This window comes from Sceloporus undulatus, chromosome 4, assembly GCF_019175285.1.
Source record: "Sceloporus undulatus isolate JIND9_A2432 ecotype Alabama chromosome 4, SceUnd_v1.1, whole genome shotgun sequence".
NCBI lineage: Eukaryota > Metazoa > Chordata > Lepidosauria > Squamata > Phrynosomatidae > Sceloporus > Sceloporus undulatus.
The window spans coordinates 194,208,950-194,230,353 of record NC_056525.1 but is presented as its reverse complement, the minus strand read 5'-3'; the positions used below and the strand labels follow the sequence as shown (position 1 = coordinate 194,230,353).

Below are 21,404 nucleotides of genomic sequence, written 5' to 3'. Positions count from 1 at the left end.
AGAATTTCTGAAATTTGGAACTTATTTCTACACAAAATTTCCAAATGGTTGCTTTCTGTAGAAAACATGTTCTGTAGAAGGAACAGAAATTTTGGTGCAGAAAATAATGTATATAATCTTCTGTGCAGAAAATGCTATTTTCATACAGAAAATGTTTTCTGTACAGAACAGAAACATTTGAAATTTGCACAGAATAAGTCCTAAATTGCAGTCTTCAAAAATCATGCAGTTTTCAAAGACTTTCTTGCAGTGCGAAGTAAGTAGACAAAATTACTCATTACCTCCTTCAAGAAGAAAATCAGTGAAGAATTAAATCCATACCACAAACAGGATGTGATGACACACTACCAGTGCGGTCTGTGCTAGAAACCAGACCTACTGTTCTCAGAATCTCCCATTCTGCATGGCTGTAGTCCCTAAAAATGGCTTTTTCAAGGTCTTCTAAAAAGCATTATTGACAGGGAGCATGTACAGCTAGCTTAAGACATTCTGATGCCTCTAGCAGAGAAGCAGGCAAAGGGTCTGTTCTCAGGCTGATCATGCTATTTTGGCACTTGTGTCCCTTGACAACAACAACCTAAAAGGACTTATTCTCTTGCTTTCAGTTAAAACAAAACAAAACAACTATTTAAAAAAAAGAAGAAATACACCAAATTTAATTTTTAAAACCCCCCAAAGTAATGTATAATAAAAGCAAAATAGATTAAACAAACCCAATTGCTAAAAATAATAGAATAGTGATAAAATATTTAAAACAATTTAAAAATCCATTAAAATTATTATTACCAGTGAGAACACAACCAGGAAAAGGAGTTGAATGCTTCTCAAGACAAGGTTTTACTTACAATGCCATGATTGTGAAAAATTTGTATGTGAGGCAGTCTATAAAATTAGATTAAGTTCATTTATATGTGTACATTAGACATATACAACATTCAAATCTAATGTGTATTTTTACACCTAGTGCGATACAGGTAAATCTGCCATCTTCTTGAAAAGCTAGGAGCCTTCATTGCTTGTGAAAAGGAGAAAAGGGATAGAGAGAGAGAAGAAAAAAGGGGAATCTAACAGCACTACAAAGCATGCCGATTTTCTGGGGCACATTTACCTAAGTTAACCAAAACTAGGCTGACAACTGTTACCCAGAGGACATTTTCTTTGACTGCCCCAAGATTGTGGAATGATCTGCTGGAGGAGATTCATCAGCTGGATATATTTTCAGAGTTTAAAAAAGCAGTAAAGACAGTCTCTTTTAGCACACCTACCCATATTATTTTTAAATGGTGTAATTTAAATTACGTATTGATGATTTTGCAATACATACAGTATGTGTACAAAATAAATAAATAAATGCAAATATGAAAAAGTAAAAATAAAATAAAAGCGAATAAAGTATGTATTGACTATTTTCTCATTAATGGCACTACTATTCTGTGGTGGTAGGACTGTGTGATCCTGTGAGACAAGAGCCTATGCTGATGGCAGCAGTGCTACTGGTACAGTCTCCCATGTTAGATAGGCTTTTGCTGAGGAGTCAAGACTAAATGTGCCAAATAGCTCCTGGATAGCCGTGGTGGGGTGTGTGTGGGGGTGACACAGGCGGTTGATGTCTCAGAGAAGGCTTCAGCAGTACCCTAGCTAATGCTTGTTAGTAGAGGGAGGAACAGTAAACCTCTCTTTGAGGATCTTTTACCATGACAATCGTATAATGAGACAATCCAAAAACGTTGCTGGGCTACAACAGAGGACAACTACAAGTAGCACTGTGGCTAATGACACAACTGAACTCAAGCTGAAAGGATGTTCATCTACTGACCTGCTCAGAGGTAAAGGAAATGTCCAAAGCTTCACAACATGTATTATGGGAACATGGAATGTAAGAAGCATGAATCAGGAAAAACTAGACATGGGTGCAGGACAGACCATCCAAAAAGGATGGTCTCCCAGCACCTAGTTTTGGTTCACGGAGAAGCTGCAGCCTCCAGACTGTGGGACTTCCTCACAGACCAAAAAGAACCCACAAAAAACAGGTTCTCCTTGTGACACCATTACAACGTCACAGTGCACCAATGGCGCACTCGCAATGTCTTAATGGTGCCGCAACATGCGGATGCTATGCGTCTGGCACGTCATAATGGCAGCGCCATTTTGACGCCCTCGTCACGGGCGAGGGGCGTGGGGCATCTAGAAGCGCCACCCCTCGTACATGATGAGGGTGTCCTTTCCCATCCGTCTGGACTGGGTCATGGCAAACAAGAAATGGAACATATAAACATTGCAGTACTTGAGGTGAGAGAGCTAAAGTGGACAGGAATGGGACATTTTGACTCAGATAATTTCACAGTGTTTTTATTCAGGAAATGAAACTCCAATAAGAAATGGGCATTTATAGTGAGGAGAGATGTAGCAAAATCAGTCAAAGGATATAATGCCAAGTCTGAGGAAATCATGTCAATAAGACTTCAGGGAAAACCCACCAACATAGTTGTAATCCAAGCTTATGCTCCAACTACGGAGACAGAAGAAAAAGAAATGAAAAATTCTATGATCCAATCTAGGTGGAAATTGACCATACACCAAAACAAGACTTCTTATTAATAATAGGTCATTGGAATGCAAAAATAGGACACAAAGTAGAATCAAAGATTGTAGGAAAACTTGACCAAGGATCAGGAAATGAAGCAGGAGTTTGGGGTTGTTTGAATAATGTGTTTGGAATTAACAAACTGTTGGCCTCACAGAATTCAGTCAGTCAGTCACATTATTCGAACAACCCCAAAAGTGACTGTATATATAGTTATCACTTGATGGCCAATACACTGCTCCCTCGGGTTACGAAATTAATTCGTTCCGCGGCCGCTTTCGTAACCCGAAAAGCCTTCGTAAGCCGAATTGCCATAGGCGCTAATGGGGAAAAGCCGCGTTTCGTGCGAAAAAGCGCCGAAAAGCACCAAAAAATTTTTTCGTAACCCGAAAAACATTCGTAACCCGGAACAATTATTTCCAATGGGATTTTTTCGTATCCCGGAAATTTCGTAACCTGGGTATTTCGTATCCCGGGGTACCACTGTATAGCAATCAAATAGATTACATAATTGGAAACAAAGAACCTCCATTCTCTCTGCCAAAACAAGACCAGGAACAGATTGTGTCAAAAATCATGAATGACTCATACTAAAAGTTAGATTAAAGAAAAACACTAAATGAACCATCATGATGAAATACAACCTGAACAACATCCCAGTAAAATGTATAAGTAATATAACTGATCATAGAGTCAGATGAAGTCTGAACTGAAGACAGGGACATCATCAGGGAGGAATGCAAAAAGCAGCAGCCTTTCTTTTCCCCAACTCCACCAGGGGCCAAAGGAAGGCAGCAGAGGCGGGGCAGCAGCCAGAGGGCGTGGCCAGGAGTGGTGAGCTACTAAAGCCACTCCCCCAGCCCTCAAGAAGACCAGCCAGCTAGGCAGAGGAGCTGAGCCAGCCAAGCAGCAGCCTGCACCTGAGGACCTCCAGGGCCCTACAAGAACTTTGGTCCCGCGCCCACGTGGCACTGCCGGGGGAAGGGAAGCCGGTGGGAGCGGCAACCCTTTAAAAGCCAGCCTGCCGGCCCCTGGGAAGAAGCCTGCGCCTGAGGATCTCCAGGGCCCTACAAGAACTTTGGCCCCACGCAGCGCTGCCGGGGGGAAGGGAAGCCGGTGGGAGCGGCAACCCTTTAAAAGCCAGCCCGCTGGCCCCTGGGAAGACGCCTGCGCCTGAGGACCTCCAGGGCCCTACAAGAACTCTTGCCCCGCACCCATGCGACACTGCCGGGGGGAAGGGAAGCCGGTGGGAGTGGCAACCCTTTAAAAGCCGGCCCGCCGGCCCCTGGGAAGACACCTGTGCATGAGGACCTCCAGGGCCCTAGAAGAACTTGGCCCCGCGCCCGCGTGGCGCTTGCCAGGGGGAGGGAAGCTGGTGGGAGTGGCAGCCCTTTAAAACTGTCATCATGCCCGTACCATCTCAGTGCTAAGAGCAGGGGGCTGTGGTTGGGTTAGCTGATACGATCAACAAGGGAATGACGTTTTTCTTTGTCTCCCTTTGTTTTGGGATGTTGCTGTCTTTGACGGGTATGGGGGTGGATATGGGATGTGGGCTGCTTGATGATGTGGTGGATGCTTATGTCAACGTAATGGGAGCTCCTATTGAGGTAGTGCGGGGCAAGGGGAGGTATGGCGGTAGGAGAGTGGAGTTACAACGGAAAGGAAGGCGAGATCGATGTGTAATATCTGTCTCTCCTTCCATCCACTCTCCTAACCAAAGAGATCTGAGGGTCAGTCCAGTTGTACCACAAACCCTGTTTCTGCTCCTGTGCAACGCCAGGTCTGTAAAAAAACAAGACCCACATAATTTACGATTTATTGTAGGATAAAAACTGTGACCTGGCGTGCTTTACTGAGACCTGGCTTGGGCCTGAGGGTGAGGCAGTGTGGGCACAGGCCCTCCCAGCTGGGTACTCAGTCAAGGACCAGACCAGGTTAGGTGGGCGGGGGTGGTGGTGTTGCCTTGATCTATAAGAACACCCTTTCCTTAACCAGGAACCCTGTCCAGAAAATGGATCACATTGAGTGTATTTACCTAACCCTGAAGGCCAGAGACAGTCTGGGGATTCTGTTGGTCTACCGGCCACCCCGTGCACTAACAGACTCCCTGGCCGAGCTGACACAGCTGGTCTCGGAACTGGTGTTGGAGTCCCCAAGGCTTCTTGTCCTGGGGGACCTCAACATCCCTTTTGAGGCCGGTCAAAAGCCAACAGGTGCGGCTCGGGAGTTCATGACCACCATGACTGCCATGGGCCTGTCTCAATTGGTTTCAGGGCCCACGCATTGTGCTGGTAATACCCTCGATGTCATCTTTAGTATGGACATGGACACTCCATGGGCAGAGATCTCCAATATCTCTGCCCTGTCATGACCATTTCCTGGTTGAGGCGCGAATCAAGGCTTCTACCTTAAGCCCTCCTGGGGGTGGAGGACCAATTAGGATGGTCCACCCTCGAAAGTTGATGGAACCCAAAAGGTTCCAAGAAGCCCTAGAGGGGTATATGGCTGGAACTGACGGCAATTCTGTTGATGCCCTGACAAACATCTGGGACACTGATCTCTCCAGGGCTATACACAGCATCGCTCCCAAGCGTCCTTTCCGGCCTGCTTCCAAAAAACAACCCTGGTATACGGAAGACCTCAGGGAAAGGAAGCGGGCTGTACAACGACTAGAGCGCAACTGGCGAAGACACCAGCACTTAGCCGACAAGGCACTCCTAGAGTCCCTTTTGAAGGCCTACGGAGTGGCAATAAGTGCAGCTAAATATTCTTTCTATGCTGCACGTATTGCGTCCACAGAGTCGGGTCCGTCAGAGCTGTTCAGGGTAGTGAGGGAGCTTACACAGCTGCACCCATCCCTGAACTCTATTCTAGAGCCATCTAAAGCCTGCTGTGACAAATTTAACAACTTCTTTGTGGACAAAATCTCTCGGATAAGGGCTGAGATCGACACCAGTATTTCTTCAGAATCTATTAGAGAGGTGTCCAGAGATTCCGTGGACCCTGTTAAACTGGATCACTTTGAGTTTGTTAGTACCGAGGAAGTGGACAAGATCCTTCAAAGTGTTAGGAAGACGACATGCTCTCTTGATCCCTGTCCCTCATGGCTGGCAGCTCAGGGGAGGGGGATGCGGTGCTAACTATGTTGCACCGCATAATTAACACATCTCTAAGAGAGGGACAATTTCCATCTAAACTGAAATTAGCAGTTGTGAAACCCCTGCTAAAAAAACCCTCCTTAGACCCCCTGATTTATAAGAACTATCACCCTGTATCGCTGCGGCCTTTCTTGGGGAAGGTGATTGAGAGAGATGTCACTTTCCAGCTTAAATCAATCTTGGATGAAACGGATTTTCTAGACCCATTTCAAACCGGCTTCCGGGCGGGCTATGGAGTTGAGACTGCCATGGTCGCCTTAGTCGATGATCTCCGTCTGGGCATGGACAGGGGAAGTGTGTCCCTGTTAGTGCTTTTGGATATCTCAGTGGCTTTCGATACCATTGACCATGGTATCCTTCTGGAACGCCTGAGGGAGTTAGGTATCAGGAGCACTGCGCTCCAGTGGTTCCGTTCCTACCTCTCGGGTAGATTCCAGATGGTGAAACTGGGGGACGTCTGCTCCGATAAGAGGGAACTGACATCTGGTGTCCCTCAAGGAGCTATTCTGTCGCCCACGCTATTTAACATTTACATGAAACCGCTGGGAGAGATCATCCAGAGATACGGGGCGCAGTGTTATCAGTACACTGATGACACCCAAATTTGTTTCTCTGTGACTCCGACTGATGCAGTGACTAGGGATGGCATCTTGCCTCTAAATGCCTGTTTGGAGTTGGTAATGGGCTGGATGAGGGAAAACAAACTCAGTTTGAATCCAGAGAAAACGGAAGTACTGGTGATAGGTTCCCCGGGTCCGGGTGGTGAGATTTGCCATCCTGTCCTGAACGGGGTCACGCTCCCCTTGAAGGACTCAGTTTGCAGCTTGGGAGTGCTCCTGGACTCGTCGCTCCAGCTGTGATCTCAGGTGGATGCGGTGGTCAGGAGCGCTTGTTATCAGCTTTGGCTGATACACCAGCTACGCCCCTACCTGGACTGGAGGGACCTTGAAACTGTAGTACATGCTCTGGTAACCTCTCGATTGGATTTCTGCAATGCGCTCTACATGGGGCAACCCTTGTACCAAACCCGGAAGCTACAGTTAGTGCAAAATATGGCAGCGAGACTGTTCGCTGGGTGTTCCAGGTCAGACCACATAACACCTATCTTGAAAGATCTCCATTGGCTGCCAATTTGCTTCCGGGCGCAATACAAGGTGCTGGTAATGACCTATAAAGCCCTAAATGGCTTGGGCCCAGGGTACTTGGACGATTGCCTATCCCCATATAATCCGCCCCGCACACTCAGGTTGGCAGGGAAGAACTTGCTGGAGGTCCCAATGGCACGTTATGTGAGGACCTCGCAACAGGCCTTTTCTATCTCGGCCCCTAGAATATGGAATAATCTCCCAGACGAGCTCCACTCCACCACATCTTTAGATCTCTTTAAGAAGAATCTTAACACCTTTATCTTCTCCCAAGCCTTCCCCCCATGAGATGTCATTTTATGTTTTACCCCCTCTGTCGATGACCTTGCAATGTTATGGATTCCCCCCCCCCCACTCAGCTGACCCTATTGTTGTTATTGTGATTGTTTTTAAATGCTGTTTTAATTGTTTTATCTTGATGTATTTTTTATCTAAATCTGTACGTCGCTTTGATCAAAGTTGGAAACAGCAGGTTTATAGATACCCTCCAAGGGGACCTCAGTCAAAAAAGGCAGTCACATTTTCGGTTCCGAGTAGCATTGGAAAAGTCTCTCGGAATGGCTCGAACCCGCAGTTCTGTCCAAATAGAAGGCCAAAGCCCTCTGAACATCCAAGGTGTACAAACTGCATTTGGCATAAGTGGTTGGGTTCGAAGCCAGGGTTGGTAGAACAATGTCTTGACACATATGGAAGGCAGACACTACATTAGGCAAAAAGGTAATGTCGCTATGGAGGACAACCTTATCCTTATGGAATCTAAGGAAAGGCTTATCCCTCCGCAAGGCACAGAGTTCACCCACACGGCGGACAGAGGTGATGGCCACAAGGAAGGTTGTCCTCCAAGTCAAAAGTCTCAAGTCCGAAGTGGCCATCGGTTCAAAAGGCTTGGATTGGAAGGCAGATGACACGTCGTCCAAACTCCAAGCAGGCGTCAGTACCAAGACCCGGGGATGGAGGTTGTTACAACCTTTCAGGAAACTCTTCACCAGAGGGTCCCTGAAAAAAGAAGGTCTGCCATCAAACTGAAACTGGGAACAAATGGCAGAAAGGTAGCACTTAAAGAAAGGTGAGGCACAGCCCCGTCTCCAAAAGTGCCATCAAGAATTCCAAAACAACCGGTGTCGTCACTTGGGATGGAGCAAGGCCTCTTACAGAGAGGAAATCCAGGAACATCTTGCATTTGGAAGCACTTTTTAGTGGATGATTTCTGGGCAGCCAAGATCACCATCCGTACAAAGGGAGGTAACGAGTCTAAGGCCGAAGCCTCTATGCCACCATCGGTAGGTTGATAACGTCCGGATGTCAAACTCTCCCATCCTGAAGAGTGAAAAGGTCCGGACAGAACTCGAGGCAGAGAAACTGTCTCCTGGAGAGGTGGAGCAGGGATGGAAACCACGGCTGTCTTGGCCACCAGGGTGTGATCAGGATGGCATCTGAGCAGTCTCTTGTCATCTTGGACACCACTCTTGGTTATCAATGGGAATGGAGGGAAGGCGTACAGCATCTCTCCTGACCAAATGAAGGCAAACGCGTCTCCGATGGAGTTCTTGTTGCGTGTTCGGGAACAGAACTGGGGATAGTGGCTGTTGAGAGCAGTCACGAAGAGGTTGATCTGAGGAGTTCCCCACCAACTGAAGAGGTCGTTGACCATCTCGGGATGGAACCTCCCCTCATGGCAGATTGAAGAAGATCTGCTGAGGTGGTCGGCAAAGTCGTTCTCCTCTCTGGGCAAGTGAATTGCTTGGAGCAGAATCCCTCTCGGAATGCACCAGTTCCAGATGCAAAGCGTGATCTCCAGCAAGGTCTGTGACTTGGTTCCCCCTTGCTTGTTGAGGTAGTACATGACAGTGGTGTTGTCCATCAGCAGAAGTACTACCTTGTTGGTTAGGTTTGTCTCAAAGGCTCTCAAGGCTTTTTCCATGGCCAGCATCTCCAGGCCATTGATGTGGAGGGACAGTTCCTCGAGAGACTGCTTGTCCTTGATGAGGAGATTTGACATGTGGGCGCCCCAACCTTCCATAGAAGCACCCATTGTCAGGGTGACTTGAGGCTGCAGAGGAGAAAAAGGCATGCCAATGCAGATGTTCTGGGAGTTGAACCACCAAAGGAAGGATTGGGCGATGGGCCTCGGAATGGTGATACACCTGGACGGAGGATCCTCTAGTACACTGAAGGCCGACAGGAACCATGACTGGAGGGGTCCGAACCGCGATCTTCCCCATGGGGTCACAAACGTTGTGGATGCTATGTGTCCTAGGGCCTTCTGGACATCACTGGCCCTCACTCTCCTGTGTGTGAGTCAAGTCCTGACTGAGGAACAGAGAGTGTGGAAACGGTCTTGAGAAAGATGGGTGGTGCAGTCTTCGGAATCAAGGATGGTACCAATGAACTGCTTGGATGGGGTGAGCTGAGATTTCTCCAAGTTCACCACAAGGCTGAGGGATGCAATGAGGGACAAGGCAAAGTCAACCTCTCTCTACAGTTGGTCTGTGGAAGGGGCAGCAAAAAGCCATTCGTCCAGGTATGGAAAGACTCTGCAGTCTCTTTGGTGGAGGTAGGTGATGACTGGAGCCATGCACTTGGTGAAGACTCTCGGAGCTGTGGAGAGACCGAAGGGAAGGACATTGTAGTGGTACATGTCGGATCCAACGGTGAAGGATAGGAACCTTCAATGGCTTTCTCGAATCCCAATGTGGAAACAGGCATCCTTCAGGTCGATCGTCGTGAACCACAGGCCCTGGTGTAGTAAGGGCATAATAGAGACAAGAGCTACCATATGGAAATGACGGTAGGCCAGATAAGAGTTAAGGAGTCTCAAGTTCAAAATTGGCCTAATGCCTCCATCGGCCTTGGGAACCGTAAAGTATCTAGAAAAGAAGGATCTAGGGATTTGAGAAGGATCAATGGGTGAGATTGCGCCCTTCGTTGAGAAGGTTGTCCGAGGGGGGGGGGGGACAACAGCTCCAGTTGGTGGGAGCTCTTCGAACTTGAGGGCATAACCCCTACAGACAATGTCTATGACCCAAGAGTTGGTAGTCAACAAGGCCCAGGTATTAGCAAAGGGCCTCAAAATGTTGAAAAAGGAGGGGGAGAGAGAAAGGGTGATGGAGCATGCAGCGATCAATGCGACGGCCAGAAGAAGAAGAGGACTGGGAGGGATAACATTGCCTCTGATGCTCCTGCTGCTGATAGGGATGGTCTTGTTGAAAGGACAGCTGCCCCTGGCTGTACTACTGGCGCTGGCCTCCAAAATGCCTACGGGACGAGGACTGAGATGGCGTGGATATACCATGCTTTTTAGCCATGGCCTTCATCCTGTATTTAAAATTCAGGCACTCATCTGTCTCCTTGTTAAACAGGCCAGCCTCGTCGAAGAGCATATCTTCGACTGTGGCCTTCACATTCTGATTAAGGTCCGAGGACCGTAGCCAAGCATGCCTCCTGAGTGCAATGGCCGCTGCCATGGATTTCGCTGAGCAATCCATAGAGTGGCGGGCCGAGGTGATGAGCCAACTGCCTATAGAGTGTGCTTCGTCCCTGATTTCTGTTAGGACACCCTGGATGTCATCTGGGACGTCTGGGATAAGCGGGGAGATCCGTTCCATGAGGCACTGGATATAGGCTCCCATGCAGCCATTATAATTGGCCACCTTAAGGCCCAACACCGAAGAGGCGTAGGCCTTCTTGGCAAGGCCATCGATCTTTTTGGCCTCCCTATCAGCAGGTGAGGTGGAGGTCTTTGGGATGAACGCTTGCTGCGAGCCCTCCACTATGGCAGAGTTCTGTCGGGGTGAGAAAAAAGCCAGGCAGACGGAGATGGAGTGATCCTATATAAGGATTCAATTTTCCTCGTGGTAGTAGAGACAGAAGCAGGAGTGTCCCAGGAGCGCCTAGCGATTCGTTCCAGGGACGGCACTAAGGGAATAGTGGCCAGGGTGGGGAACTTGCCATGGATTCGTTTCTCTACAGGGTCAGCAGCGTCATCCTCCATCTGGGTTATTTGAAGGCTGAGTGCATTGCCCATCTTGATGATGTGCTCCACGAAGGAACTCACATCATCCGTTGGCAAGGAAGAGCCGGATTGGTAGAATTCCTGGGGAGACTGATGACCGGTCTCATCCCAAGAACCAGGGTCGAGGAGGGAAGCCCAAGGGAAAAGCTGTTTGGAACCGTCCTGGTCAGAATCAGAGGCATCACCAACTTCAGAAGGCAAGGCCTGAGGTGAGGCGGTGACGGCAGGCAGAGATTTCGGTACTGAAGGCTCCTGCGGAATGGGGGTCAGTTTCGAGACCGGCACCGGCTTAGGCCTGGAGGAAGTGGCAGATGTAGTTAGGCGATGTCGAACGGAGTCGTGACTAATAGCAACATAATATCTATTAGTCTCGCTATCATAGAAGAGGTCCGAATCTTCGTGGTCTCGACTACGTGTAGGCTGGTGGACCTCAGCCTGATGAACCACCTTAGGGATCGGAGCCGGAAATGCCAATGTTGCAGGTGGAGAGGACAGCGAGGCTGAGACCGGTGTGCGCCGGGAGTCGGAGATGGCCGATACTGACAGTGTACGTTTGGGCTTGATGGGGTCGGCATGGCCCTTAGAAGTCAACTGGGAGCCTTCAGGAGACTTTGTGTGGGCCTTTTTGGAAGAGCCGTGAAGGGAGTGCTCCGGAGATTTCATGTGCGCCTTCTTGGAAGAGCCACGGAGGCAGCCCTCCTCCGATTTCGAAGGCCTCTTCCTAGAGGACCTGAAGGATTTGGAGCCCGAATCCTTACGGGAGCTCGAATTCTTAGCCTGAGCCAAAGCTGACTTCTTGGAGCCTAAGTCCTTGTGCTTGGCCTTGTCCTTTTTGGAGGACTTGGATTTGAACTTGTTGGATGATTTTTTGAGCCCTATGTCCCTAGATGGGACAATGGCACTAGGCTCGGTCATGAAGCTCTGGACCATGGCTGCCGACGGTGCAGGTGTTGATTCCAAGGGTGCCGACACAGAGGCGGGACGGGAGGCAGAAGAGGGCCAAAGAGCCTGCTGGGACAGGGCAGCCTTCAGGTGGGAGTCCCGATTTTTCCTCGCCTGAGGAGTGAGGGATTTGCAGAGGGCACAGGACTTTGGCCTTGTGAGCCTCGCCGCGGCATAGGAGGCAGGAGGAGTGCAGGTCCTGGCTAGGAATCTTGCCCCCACAGACATCACATTTTTTAAATGGTGCCAGAGACATCTTAGCCGAGTCGGAATCCAAACCGTAGTCGAGGAAGGAGCTGAGAGAAGCCAAGAAACACGAGGGTGACAGATTGAGGAAGGTCAAACAGTCTTGAGGTCAAGGGGCCAGAGATAGTTCAGAATGGTCAACGGTCCGAGGTCAGGTATACCAGTGAAAGAAGCGAAAGCACAGAGCGAAGTTCCCCAAGTAGCTAACGCGATGGAAAGAAGGAACTAGGGAAAGAGCGGGAACGCAGGGGGCTTATAAGGGATGGGTGGAGCTACCGCCAAAAAGTTGCAAAGTTAACTTTGCCCAGTGATTCTAGAAGTTTTCTGAGCAGAACTGCGCAGGCGCAGTACAATCCATTTGTATGATTCACAGAGACCACAAAGAAGAAGTATTGTTATGAATAATCTCTTTTCTAATACAAAATATTTTAAATTGACATGCTCTTGAGTGGGCAAGAATCATTCGCACAACAAAAGACTTGCTTCTCATGGATTTTTTGACAAATCAACACAGCTTTCTGCATTTGGGGGCTCTACTTGGCGGTATCACTATAGGGGCTGTGATGATGAACCACTACACTTCAACATTTATCATTACACTACTGTTGGAAACTAATTTTGTTTTTAAAAAAGTAGAGGACAGAGGACAGATAAGACAGATATATTTCACAATGGAGAAAAACAAACACTAGAGTCCACTGTGAATCAATGAAGAACATAGCTAAGAAATAACTTTTTAGAAGAATGAATTTAATGACACACTGAAGCCATCCATAATTCAGCTGTGGTTGGGTCTCATAGCATTATCCTATCACTGCTTTTGTATGTCATTATATTCTGAAAAGTAACCTTCCAACGTCTGGACTACTATTCATAACAGGTCATGCTCAAAACCAATACCAGTCTGGAGATACAGTTGGCCCTCCATATCCACAGATTCTGCATCCATGAATTCAAGCATCCATGGCTCAAAAATATTCTGAGAATATATAAATTCCCAAACGCAAACCTTGATTTTGCCATTTTATATAAGATACAAAATTTTATTACACCATTGTATTTAATGGGACTTGAGCATCCATGGGTTTTGGTATCCACAGGTGGTCCTGGAACCAAACCCCAGAGGATACCAAGGTCCCATTGCACTTATGCACTCATCCACTCCAGGTCTAAATTAACAACTGAAATAAGAAAGAAACAAATGACATTTTCTTGGGCAAAAAGTGAGTACGGGAGGTACTTTCCATCACAAGTCCCACATTATGAAATATCAAGTGTTATGTTTGCTAAGAAGTACTACAAACAACATTTATATTTGAAACTCATAGAATCATAAAATCATAGAATCGTAGAGTTGGAAAAGACCACAAGGGGCATCCAGTTCAACCCCCTTGCCATGCAGGAACTCTCAATAAAAGCATCCCTGACAGATGGCCATCCAGCCTCTGCTTAAAGACCTCCAAAGAAGGAGACCCCACCACACTCCGAAGTAGTGTGTTCCACTGTTGAACAGAATGATCTTCCTGTTTTACATAATATGTACTGTATTAGTCAGTATCATATACATAAATTGAAAATACATACCATTTAGCACACATCCATAGAAACATCCAGATCTACATCTGTTTAACATCTAATTATTTCATGCATATACAGTATAACAGCAGATTAGCTTATATTTGGCACAAAACTCTCAGGACCACACAGTTTATAAATGGCCTGCCTACATGTTGAAAGAGATAGTACAAAAATGGTACAGATCAATCCCACTCTAAGAAACAAAATAAAGACAACCCCTCCCACAAAACATTCATGTATTATCTTCAATGGAAATTTTGCTCCACAAAAGACTGAGTCAATATCATTCTCAAATACCACAAATTAAAGCAAGTGTCTGATTTATCATTATCATCAATAATTCATTCTGCATCCAAGATCTTCACTAATAACATTATGTCTGAATATCATTTATTCCCATTTCTTCCTTAAAATTTTCTACAGAACAGCATGTTTTATGTGGCAAAGAATTATAGTACTGAACATAAAAGCTGGATATGTCTGCAAACCTAAAACCATTTTATTTAACACAGCTTAATAAAACATGCTGACTTACAAAATGACTAAAGCATCTGTACCCTTAAATATTTATTTCATAAAACAAGCTTTAATGCAGTAAACTCACATCCCAAGTAAATACAATCAATTTGTTTATAATAAGCTGAACTAGTTTCAGGAGCTGATATTTTACACTAAAAAACAACAACATAGAAACAAAAACAAAAAACACACCAGAATATTTGGGATATACAACTCAAGCTAAGGAGGACAAGATGGGATAGCACTTCAGATGAGATGGGATCTATTTGCAATTTCTGCCTTTGGTCAACTGAACAGTCTTTGACAATTAGTTCATCAACATGACGTCTATAGTCTTCCTCAAACCAGTACTTTCTTAGCAGATGCCTTATCTTTCAGTTCACATTACTGTTATGGTTCAGAAACTTAGAGATACAGGAGGCTGTCTTACAGCAGGTCAGAACATTCATCCAACTAGTCAGTATTGTTTATAGAGTACCAGGGCTGCAAATAGTGTATACAGCCCGCAGTCACACTTAGCCCACAAACGATGTTACTCCAAAGCCCTCTTCCCATCATTCCCTGAGTCTCCTCATTATAAAAAGAAAAATAATCAAGCTTCTGTAAGTTTCCAGTGGGCACAATTCTTAGTTAAAATCAAGTTTGGGATGTGCCCTCAAACTACTTTCTCTAAATACTAAATAACCTTGTGGCCACTTGGACTCTTCATGGCCACCCCTTCTACTCAACACTGATGGCAGCAAGTCCCCATGGTTTCCAAGTATTACTTGGAGATGGCAGGGTCTTAATATGTGACCTTCCTCAAACAAGTGACAGACTTCCCATTCTCTTATCTTTAGCATTGCTTTTTTCTCCATCTCAAAGGAAATGTCAAAAACTGGAACAAATGGGAAAAATCTGACATTCCTCCTCATGCTAGTCTTCCATTTGTCAGGAATGGAGACAACATTGGCCTGGGGAATACCCACAATTCACAAGTGAAGTTCAGGTTTATGATCGTACATTTGTAACAGGGAAAAAAAGTGTAGGACAAATAGTTCCCATGCCATAGACTTAATATTCCTAGGATTCTAAGAGCTAACCTATCCATTATGTAATTGCAGAATTAGACTGAGGAATTTTGTGATGGAATAATTATTGTACCATTTCAAATTGTGGTCAGATATATTTTAAAAACATAATATTTTAAAAGTCACAGGAACAACTGTTTCATTTGTAGCTGTGTGTGTATGCCTGCAACTGATGACTAATGGTGAACCCATGAATTTCATAGGTTTTTAAGGCAGTGACTCAGATGTGGTTTTGCCAGTTTCTTCCGCTGAAATATAACCTACAGCACCCAATATTCATTGGTGGGCTCCCATCCAAGTACTGAGCAGGGCTGACCCTGCATAGCTTCCAAGATCAGAAAAGATCTCATGCCTTTATAGTATTTAATATATACTTCCTGTTAATTCATTAGTTTACTGTATATAAGGAACTTACTACTGTACTTCAGCACTGGAAGGTTGAAACAGCAAGTCTACAATTTTGCCATCAAGCCTTCTCTTTCATTCTCTGTAATGCACAGAATAGCTCTAAGTTGTTTAATGGAGTGCATCTCAAACTATCTCATGTCAGGGACTGGTATAGTCTTTTCCCAGTATGCCAGGGACTGGTACCATATTTGTGTCACTTGCTACAACTGTGTCTTTTCTTTCCTCGAAACCCTTCAGAGAATAGAGTCAATGGCACATCAGTCTGTACCAGTTCATGGACCATCACTTTGAGTCATATTGGTTTAATACCGTGATTCCTAAACGAAGGTCCTCCAGGTGCTTTGGACTTCAGCTACCAGAAGCCCCAGACAGTTTGGCCAATAGTCAGGAATTCTGGGAGCTGAAGTCCAAAATATCTGGATGACCAAAGTTTTGGAATCACTGGTTTAATGCATGTGTTTTCTTGACATAGAAATACAGTGTCTACCAGGAAATTACCTGAAAGTGTGTGTGAGAGAGTGTGTGTGTATCATCACTCTTAACTACAACTGAATATTCTGTAAACATGTTAGCTCAATTTGGAAGAGTTATACTAAATAAGCTAAAGGCACCAGATCCAGTCTATTATGGAAGTTAAGCAAGATCAGTACTTGGATGGTAGACTATCACCCAATACCACCAGGTAGTATAGGCTATATTTCAAAGGCAGGAACTGACAAAATCACCTTTGAGTATTCCTTGCCTAAGAAAACCCTATGAAGATCATGGAGGTGCCAGAAGTTGACAGGTGATTTGAAGGCACATACACTACACATACATACAGATGTCTAAATGTTTAAGCGATATTTCTTTCATTGTATGTTCACAGCTACATATTTGTCTTATCTTAACAGAAATCACCTGTTGGTTGCTTTCAAACAGCAGGAAAAATAAATTCAGGCGAAAGCTTGGATGTGTTGTTTAAGTAGTTATGCCAACTTTCACATCAACAAGAACAAGAAAGGCAGGGTATATAAACTTATTAATTTTTTTTTGTTTTAAAAAGACAGAAATTCTGTCTTGAAAAATGGTTTTAGTATTAAGCCGTTAATGTGGTCAATTGAAAAATGTCCTGTGGGGAAATATTATCTCTCTTCCATCACAGCACAAAAGCAAACAAGCTAACTAGGAAGCAGATTGCACCCTGCTGCTTTTAATGGCACTGCTGTTTGTTATTTCAACAGTAAAACAAGTTTAGAATCAAAACATCACCCCCCCCAAACCAATGCTGTCAAACAAGTGGTGCAGATCATGAGGGAAAGACCCTCTAGTTTCTCCTTAGTTAACATGCAGACTCAGCCAACATTCAGTAAACAGGTCAGGGAGCACATTCTATGGTAAAGTAGAAAGTGTGAACAATATTTACCCTCAACAGCTTGCTAATAGGAGAGACTGCCTATGGCAAAAAAAGAGGTCCTTTGCCTTTTGAGCACATTCTCAGTTCACATGCAATTATATTGAAGTTATACTATTGTATAGCTCCAAATTGTATTTTGCATTAAGGTGATTCAGAATTGAAACCACAGTTTTAAATTCAAAAGGTGGTTGTTGTTGTTGTGTGCCTTCTAATCATTTCTGATTTATGGTGACCCCAAAGTAAACCTATCACAGTGTTTTCTTGGCAAGATTTGTTCAGAAGGTTTTGCTTTTGACCTTAGAGGGGGTTTGCTTTTGTTTTTGACTTCCTTTGGGGCTGAGAGAGTATGAACTGCCCAAGGTCATCCAGTAGGTTTCCATGGCTGAGTGGGGATTCAAAGCCTGGTCTCCAGAGTCCAACAATTAAATCACTACAACAAGCTGCCTCAAAAGCATAGAATTATTCTCTATGCGACAAAGCAAAAACCTTTTGGAAAAAAGTCCAGACGGAAATTAATGAAATTTTGGGAGTTAAATTAAGGTTTAACGCTGTGACAATGATATTATGTATGTTAGATGGGGATGTGGAAGCAAGGTTTGGAAAAATTATATTTTATATGTTAACGGCTGCGAGATTGGTAGTTGCGAGAAGTTGGAAATCAGATAAGACAATAGAAATTGAAGAATGGAGATTAAAGCTATTTCACATGATGGAATTAGATTTAATATCACATAAAGTGGAAAACCAAGATAGCTCTAAATGGAGGTCAAGTTGGGAATCTGTCATAAAGTTTATGGGAAAAAAATGGGGGAAAAGTGCTAATTGGACCTCAAATATGGATGAAATTGTATAAAATTATGTTAGATGATGGGAATTTGTAAGGAAAACAAGGGATAAATCTATATCAATGAAATTGTTAAATAGGCTCTGTTTTTTTCCCCCTCTTTCTTTTTTTGAGATGTGATCCTTTGCAAATTTAAGTAAATAGGGAACAATAAGCCAGAGTTTGTGAGAGAGGAAATACAAGAATTGAAATTCACGAAAAAAGGGGATATACCCTTAAATAGAAGAATCTAAATAATTAATTAGACATTTTCAATAGAAATTGAGGAACAGCACTACATAGGTAATTCAATTGGATATTATTAGAATACAGTCATCAAGAATTGTGAGAATGTGGCGTGGGAGTCAAGCAAGTTTGCTATCTGGTTTTCTTTTGGGTAAGTGTCACAGAAGGGAATGTGTATTGAGAATGTGGAAATCGTTCTAGGTGTCTTAGGGGGATATAGGGAGTGGTATTAAACTACAGACTAAATTAAAATAAGGAATGTTAAATAAGTAGGGAGGGGTTGGGGAATGTATTGTGTAGGTATAAAGCTGAAATTATTGCGAGATGTTTTGTTTGTCGGTTACAGTGTATCGAAATTTAATAAAATATATTTTAAAAAAAGCATAGAATTATTCTCAGGGGTTGAAAGTAGGGTCACATGGGTGAGCCACTGACTGCTGTGCATCCTAGTCACATACCCTACCCTACTTGACCCTGCATGTAGCAGCAACCACGTGTGTATGAATAGTATTCCACCATACAAGAAAGAATTTGACTGGGTACAAGACTTTCTCCTCTTCTTTGTATTGTTCCAATTTTAGTATATGTGTTGCTGAAGCGAGCATGGTACAAGACTTTCTCTTGAATGAAAAAGCTCCATCCACATATGTCTGCGCACATGTTGATCCTTCTTCACATGGACTCTGAATGTACAGCCAACAGATAACATGACGGACACATGACTGGCTGTGTTAACTAGCTTGACCTTCAACAAATGTGGGGGTTCATGTAAATCTTATACTGCTTTCAAGTTTTATCATGGTTTGTTGTTATTGTTATTGTTCTTGCCCCATGTGTCCCTAAAGTAGCTTTTAAATCTATATTTAGGCTTTAAATGGTATGGGCTTTTCTATTCACAAATGTTATATTAAATGACCAACTCTAAGCCTTGGTTTCCAAACTATGGGGCATACATGTTGTAGGGGAGGAGCCACATTTGCTGGGCCCAATGGAGAGGAGACCAGCACTGTGATTCTGAACATGAGGGGGGGGGAGCCAGAAGGTATATATAGTTTTGGTAGTTAGATGAGGGGAAGGAGCTAAGCACATCTTTGTTCCTTGTCCATGGCAGGTAGTGTTGGGGGGTGGTGGAGATAAGTAAACTTTTGGTAAACACCTCTGACATCCATTTAATAAAGGGAAAGGGTCTGGACCTTGAAGGATGGAGACTACCCTTAGGACTGGCCTAGGGTCATGCCTTCACTTTAAATAATGGGATTTGATGGAGGGATCTTTGGATTTGCCTTCCAATGGTAGACTGGCAACCCAGATATTAGATTGTTCTTGGGGTTCAGGTGTTTGCCCAAGTTGAGGAGGAAGTCTGGGGGAGGTGCCCTGCCTCAGTTGCTCCCTCTCCTTGCATCTCACAGGGTTTATACAGTTAAATGGGTTACTATGTTAATAAAGTGGTCTTTATTCAATTCAATCCTTTGTGTCTGGTCTTTATTCTCTTGGTGTGTCAGCAAATGACTTCATATTTTCTTTCCTAACAGTCTGATAGTACAGAGAGGAGACAGAATTAGATTGTTCAAAAGTTCAGATTATTAGACGTGACAGCTAGAAGAGTTAGAACTAGTTTCTCATTGAACATCTTTGGTTGGCTGCTGCCTTCACGTATGTGCTCTCTCATGGGTTCCTTTAAGGAGGATGAGTACAGCTAAAATATTTCCATATATAATCTATTATATAAAATTTCGTTGCAGGTCTATACAGTCTAAAGAGGACTTTTGCCATGCACTGGCACAGCTAATGTTGCACCGGTTTCAAGACAGAAACTAGGTCGCAACAATGCCAGACAGGAATAAGCAAGCCAAGTGGTTCTTCGGGACATGCCCAGGGTGCCACCTTGCATGCTCCTTGCTGCATCAGAGGCCTATGGGAATACAAGAAGGGGGCCTAGCATGTCCACTCTCCCTGCATCTGGGACGTCTCATTACATTTCAGAATGATTCTATTCTGTACATGCTCCTGCCTGGGCTGGCAATAGTGGGTTTGAAAGAGATGCCTACAGATGCTGAATTTGGCATTTTTCATGCAAAATGTAACAAATCTAACTGGTCAGGTAGCAGAATGAACACTGAAAGAGTACATTGGCAACATATTTAGATACACTTTAGAACAGTTCTCAGAAATCATGCCCTCTGGAACGGAGGGAGGACGCAACTGGAACGCCCGACAGCAGCAGCAGCAGCAGCAGCAGCAGCAGCAGCAGCATTCCAGTGTACAGTACAGTAAAATGCGGTCCCTAGCCCCATCCTGTTCTGTATGCACCCATGCCGCATTCATTTTGTAATGCAACGGGCCCGTTTTAGGGCCCGTGCAATAAACTTCACATTACCTTAAAATCTAGCTATACATAGTAACAACTGTGAGTTATAATTACCATTCAATGTTATCTTACCTGTTTAAGTGCCTTTTTGGTGTGCTGTTGGAAGGAAGACACTAGCTTGCTTTGCATTGGTGCATTTGTAAGGCTTGAGTCCCGAATGGAAGACACTTCTTCAGGTGCTTGCTTGGGGCAAACTAAGAATACAGAAATAAATTTTATTTTATTTTATTTTATTTTTATCCCGCCTTTCTCCCAAAGTGGGACCCAAGGCAGCTAAGAACACATATAAAACACATTAAAACAACAATTAAAATTGTAGAATTAAAATATAAAAAATTACAAATATAAAATTTAAAACATGCAATGTTAAAAATAGTAATCTAAAACCAACCCCCTCATCCTCCAATAAAACCAAGCCTGCCAGATCTTAAAAGGCATGTTTAAATAAAAATGTTTTTGCCTGCCAGCGAAAGGCCAGCAGTGAAGGGGTCAGCCTAGTTTCCTATGGAAGGGAGTGCCACAGGTTTGGGAGCAGCCACTAAGAAGGCTCTCTCTCGTGCCCTCACCAAGATGTTTATCACACTATGCTCTTAAAGAGCTGAACTTCTCTGCCTGAGAATTCTAAATACCCCTCCTTAAAACTGCCAATCCCAGCATGCAACAGGAGGCAGCTAGAGGAGTCACACTGGAATAGTACCTCTTTAAGAGCCTGGAATGGTGATAGGACCGAGAGAAAGCCTTCTCCTGAGGATCCTAGGGTTCTAGGTGATTCGTATGGGGAGATACGGCCTCTCTGGACCTAAGCCATGTAGGGCTTTATAGGTCAGCACTAGCACTTTGAATTGTGCTCGAAAATGAACCGGTAGCCAGTGAACAACAATACTGAGAATATAGGAAAGACTACACATT

The 21,404-nt window shown here is 44.6% G+C and overlaps 2 protein-coding genes across 10 annotated transcripts in view; both read right to left on the bottom strand.

The window, feature by feature from the left end:
* SPIDR (scaffold protein involved in DNA repair) overlaps positions 1 to 21,404 on the bottom strand; it is a 1,328,422-nt gene that overhangs the window by 1,084,533 nt on the left and 222,485 nt on the right. The gene's annotated exons all lie outside the window — the stretch shown is intronic.
* The window catches only part of ASXL3 (ASXL transcriptional regulator 3), a 166,835-nt gene that overhangs the window by 39,775 nt on the left and 105,656 nt on the right, over positions 1 to 21,404 (bottom strand). For all 9 annotated transcript variants that reach the window (XM_042463164.1, XM_042463162.1, XM_042463160.1 and 6 more), the window contains one exon: positions 20,568 to 20,689. In XM_042463164.1, the coding sequence (XP_042319098.1) occupies positions 20,568 to 20,689 (122 nt within the window). The remainder of the gene's footprint in view (positions 1 to 20,567; positions 20,690 to 21,404) is intronic.